Here is a 4,410-nt window from a genome sequence, read left to right on the forward strand (position 1 = left end):
GATTAGTATGTATTAGTATCGTTAGATTAGTATGTATTAGTATCGTTAGATTAGTATGTATTAGTATCGTTAGATTAGTATGTATTAGTATCGTTAGATTAGTATGTATTAGTATCGTTAGATTAGTATGTATTAGTATCGTTAGATTAGTATGTATTAGTATCGTTAGATTAGTATGTATTAGTATCGTTAGATTAGTATGTATTAGTATCGTTAGATTAGTATGTATTAGTATCGTTAGATTAGTATGTATTAGTATCGTTAGATTAGTATGTATTAGTATCGTTAGATTAGTATGTATTAGTATCGTTAGATTAGTATGTATTAGTATCGTTAGATTAGTATGTATTAGTATCGTTAGATTAGTATGTATCAGTATCGTTAGATTAGTATGTATTAGTATCGTTAGATTAGTATGTATTAGTATCGTTAGATTAGTATGTATTAGTATCGTTAGATTAGTATGTATTAGTATCGTTAGATTAGTATGTATTAGTATCGTTAGATTAGTATGTATCAGTATCGTTAGATTAGTATGTATTAGTATCGTTAGATTAGTATGTATTAGTATCATTAGATTAGTATGTATTAGTATCATTAGATTAGTATGCCAAGGCTGTAACTGTGGTTGCTTACTATGTATGAATGTAGGAGGTGCTATGCTCATTTAATTCTTATTTCAGAATTTGTTAGAAGCAAAGGTAAGGGTAAGAAAATCTTTCCAAAAATAATGGTTTGTTAAAAGCAGTATAGAGTGCTATCACTTTTTTTTCAGAGATTGTGTCCCTTGTTTAAAATGGATGTTTTGCTTCCATAAAAAGGGTTGCCTGGATTCTGGGAATGTAGGAAAAGTAATTAAACTACTTGTGATATATGTACAACAAAATGAAACACTAGTATTGCAGGATATCAGGATATCAATCTGTATCTGTGTATTAGCCAGACATATTACTAAATGCTACTATTATAACCACTTTTACTATTTGTACTGATATATATCATTGTAGTCACATGAATATATGCATCCATAGTAAGAGTGAAATATAGAGCAGACTGTGTTTCAAATAAAATAAAAAAAATCACTAAACACTAAACCTGAACTATGGATAAACACCGATAGTGTGTGCAGATACCAGGAGAATATGGCTGAGATAGGGTGAACATCTGGATAGGAAAGTGAGTGGGTGTGCAATGGTACTGTGCCTTTAAGAGGGAACTGATGTTTATAAAAGGTAAACGCAAGATAAATAGATAGATATACTTAAAAAGCATAAATAGGATATATCTGGATAAGAAATTGGTATCTTGAAGACATATAATACATAAAATGAATAAATAAATAAATGAATACGTGAATGAATGAAAAAAAATAAAAAAAAATAAAAAAATAAAAAGAAAGGATAAGTTTGTGTCCGAAGCAGAACTGTGCAGTGCAGATGCCTCTATTACTGCTATGAAACAGAATGGCTGGCACTTGTACTAAATAGTATACTCTGTGTCTTAAAAAGATACAGATGGAAAAAGTACTCAGTGATACAGTATATGGAACTGTAAGCTAAAAATTGTTACAATGTAACAGCAGTACTAAAAAGCAATGGTTCTGAAACTGGATGATAATAAAAAAAAACTGTTTATTAGGCAAAGAATAAAATATATGAAGAAAAAAAAAGAAATTCATACAGATGTTACCAGTCAATATTGAAGTCAGAATTATTCAGAGACCTTCGGATTGTACTCGGATGGATGTATATTACATGTCTTGCCGCTTGTGATAATACCGCCGGTGAGGACAGCGTGTTCATACAGCAAAGAAAAAACCGACAGGTCCTGTAGGAGTACTGGCTTCAAATGATGTACGGCTGCTGGGTCTGTATCCTGATGTGTGTCCAATAATCTTACGCGTTTCGTAGGTGAACCCCTACTTCTTCAGAGAAGATGGAGAACCATTGCTTAAGTAGTGCTTTATATACATGTGCAACTAATAAAACATCAGATAAAAGCATTTTGCATGTTATACGTTGTGTGTAAATATAATAACATTGTATATGAACAATATATACAATAATAGATGAAATGCAGAATAAAAATAGAAATAGATATAAATAATAATAATAATAATAATACAAATTACAATAAAATAATAATCATAATAATAAAAACAGAGATACATAAATACAGAGAATAATGATACCAATTCTTACATACAGAATATGATTCCATAAATATAAAACCGTGTTTGTCAGTTTGTATAGCAGCAATCCATAAAAGAGCATTTAATAGACCAAAGTACAGGCAGATATATGCAAATAGATAGGCAGATATATGCAATCTGTAAAATTCATAAAATAATTGAAGATAAAAATCGGGTTAAAATCATTAATGGTAAATTTAATCTAGCAGGCATAATAATTACAATGTTATAGAGAAGAAGAGAAAAAAAGAAAAAAAAGAAATTCATTTATTTATTCATTTTATGAATTATATGTCTACAAGATACAAATTTCTTATCCAGATATATCCTATTTATGCTTTTTAAGTATATCTATCTATTTATCTTGCGTTTACCTTTTATAAACATCAGTTCCCTCTTAAAGGCACAGTACCATTGCACACCCACTCACTTTCCTATCCAGATATTCACCCTATCTCAGCCATATTCTAGGCCAGTTCCTGGTATCTGCACACACTATCAGTGTTTATCCATAGTATTTTTTCTATAGGTTTTAGTGGATTCCTATTTTTCTTTTTTGAGCGGCCCAGTGCCAGTCCTACTTCCTCACCCCTGGTTAACACATTAGGTGTACCAGATACAATTATTTTACTAAACCTGAACTGCCTGCAATAAAAGGTGGATCCCACAACAGACTTAAGTAGAAAAAAATAGAATCTGAATTAGAGAATCCATCTATGGAATTTCCTCTGTCCAATGGTTACAGCCTCCATACACACATTCCATCTATTTGAGCTTCTTCTAGATGAACCTTGCGTTTATTTTCAAAGCCTTTAGCTTAAACTCTCTAAAACACTATCATGATCAACCTGCATTCGGACAGAAATTGAATGTGTCAGGACAGAGAGACTGAATTATCTTGGTCATTTATTTTGTTCTGTATCTCTTTACCAACAGTTCTTGAACATGAAGAACCAAACAATGATCACTGAGGTCTTTCTCTTGGGATTTCCAAATCTCGGCAGATATAGGATTTTTATCTTCAGTCAAATCCTTGGTATCTACTTTCTGACGTTATTTGCAAATATCCTTATTATTGTATTGGTGATAGTCAGCAAAAAACTCCATTCACCCATGTACTTCTTTCTCACACAAATGTCCATTTCTGACATGCTTATGACCACAAACACTGTCCCTGAAATGCTTTCTATAATATATAATGAAGGGAATTCCATGTCTTTGAAATGCTGCCTTTTTCAGCTTTATTTATACGGTGTCTCTGCAGTTTCTGAGTGTTTCCTTCTGACAGTCATGTCTTATGACAGATATCTAGCTATCTGTTTCCCTCTACTGTATAACTCAATGATGGACTCAACCTTATGCCTCAAATGTATTGTCCTGTGTTGGATATTAGGCTTATCACTAATGCTAGTTACTCCAATAACAATAGGCAATTTTCTATTTTGTGGGCCAGACTACATTGACCATTTCGTCTGTGATGTTGCTCCGTTGCTGGAGCTTTCTTGTTCTGATACCGTAATAGTACAAATAGAAATTCTCATACTTTGTGGACCTGTTATAATAATTCCATTTATAATTGTCATGGTATCCTATATTTATATTGCCCTTACCATTATAAGAATTCCTTCTATTACGGGGAGGCAGAAAGCCTTCTCCACCTGCAGTTCCCATATTACTGTAGTATCTATATACTATAGCACTCTGATCTGTACATATGCTGTTCCATTTAAAGGAAAATCTGCATCTTTGAGCAAAATCCTGTGTCTGTTCTATACTGTTGTGACACCAATCCTTAACCCGATTATATACACGCTAAGAAACAAGGACATCAAAGAGGCTGTAATGAAGCACTGCAAAGTTTAAGACTTACATATATCACCCATCTTGTAATAGAAAAGTAAGAGAATTCCTCTGAATCTTGAAAAAAAAAATAACGTCTGAAAATGAAAATGCAATGTACTGTAAACTTGGCTATGTTTGATTTTTTAAAACAATGTACCCACTATAATTATTATTATTATTATTTTATTATTTATATAGCGCCATCAGATTCTGTAGCGCTGTACAATGGGTGGACTAACAGACATGTAATTGTAACCAGACAACTGGAAGTACAGGAATAGAGAGGTGGAGGGTCCTGTTCAATGTGCTTACATTCTAGAGGGAGTGGAGTATAGTGACACAAAGGGTAAAAGTAGGGGTATGAAGTAGGTTGTTAG

General features: G+C 32.3%; 1 protein-coding gene across 1 annotated transcript; it reads left to right on the forward strand.

The window, feature by feature from the left end:
* The first annotated feature begins 1,514 nt into the window (after nucleotides 1-1,514).
* On the forward strand, nucleotides 1,515-4,054 carry LOC134601991 (olfactory receptor 1468-like). The gene is made up of 2 exons (XM_063446494.1): nucleotides 1,515-1,550; nucleotides 3,128-4,054. Exons 1-2 carry the CDS (start codon nucleotides 1,515-1,517, stop codon nucleotides 4,052-4,054), a joined length of 963 nt encoding a protein of 320 aa, XP_063302564.1.
* The last annotated feature ends 356 nt before the right edge of the window (nucleotides 4,055-4,410 follow it).

The sequence above is a fragment of the Pelobates fuscus genome, chromosome 3 (assembly GCF_036172605.1).
Source record: "Pelobates fuscus isolate aPelFus1 chromosome 3, aPelFus1.pri, whole genome shotgun sequence".
Taxonomy (NCBI): Eukaryota; Metazoa; Chordata; class Amphibia; order Anura; family Pelobatidae; genus Pelobates; species Pelobates fuscus.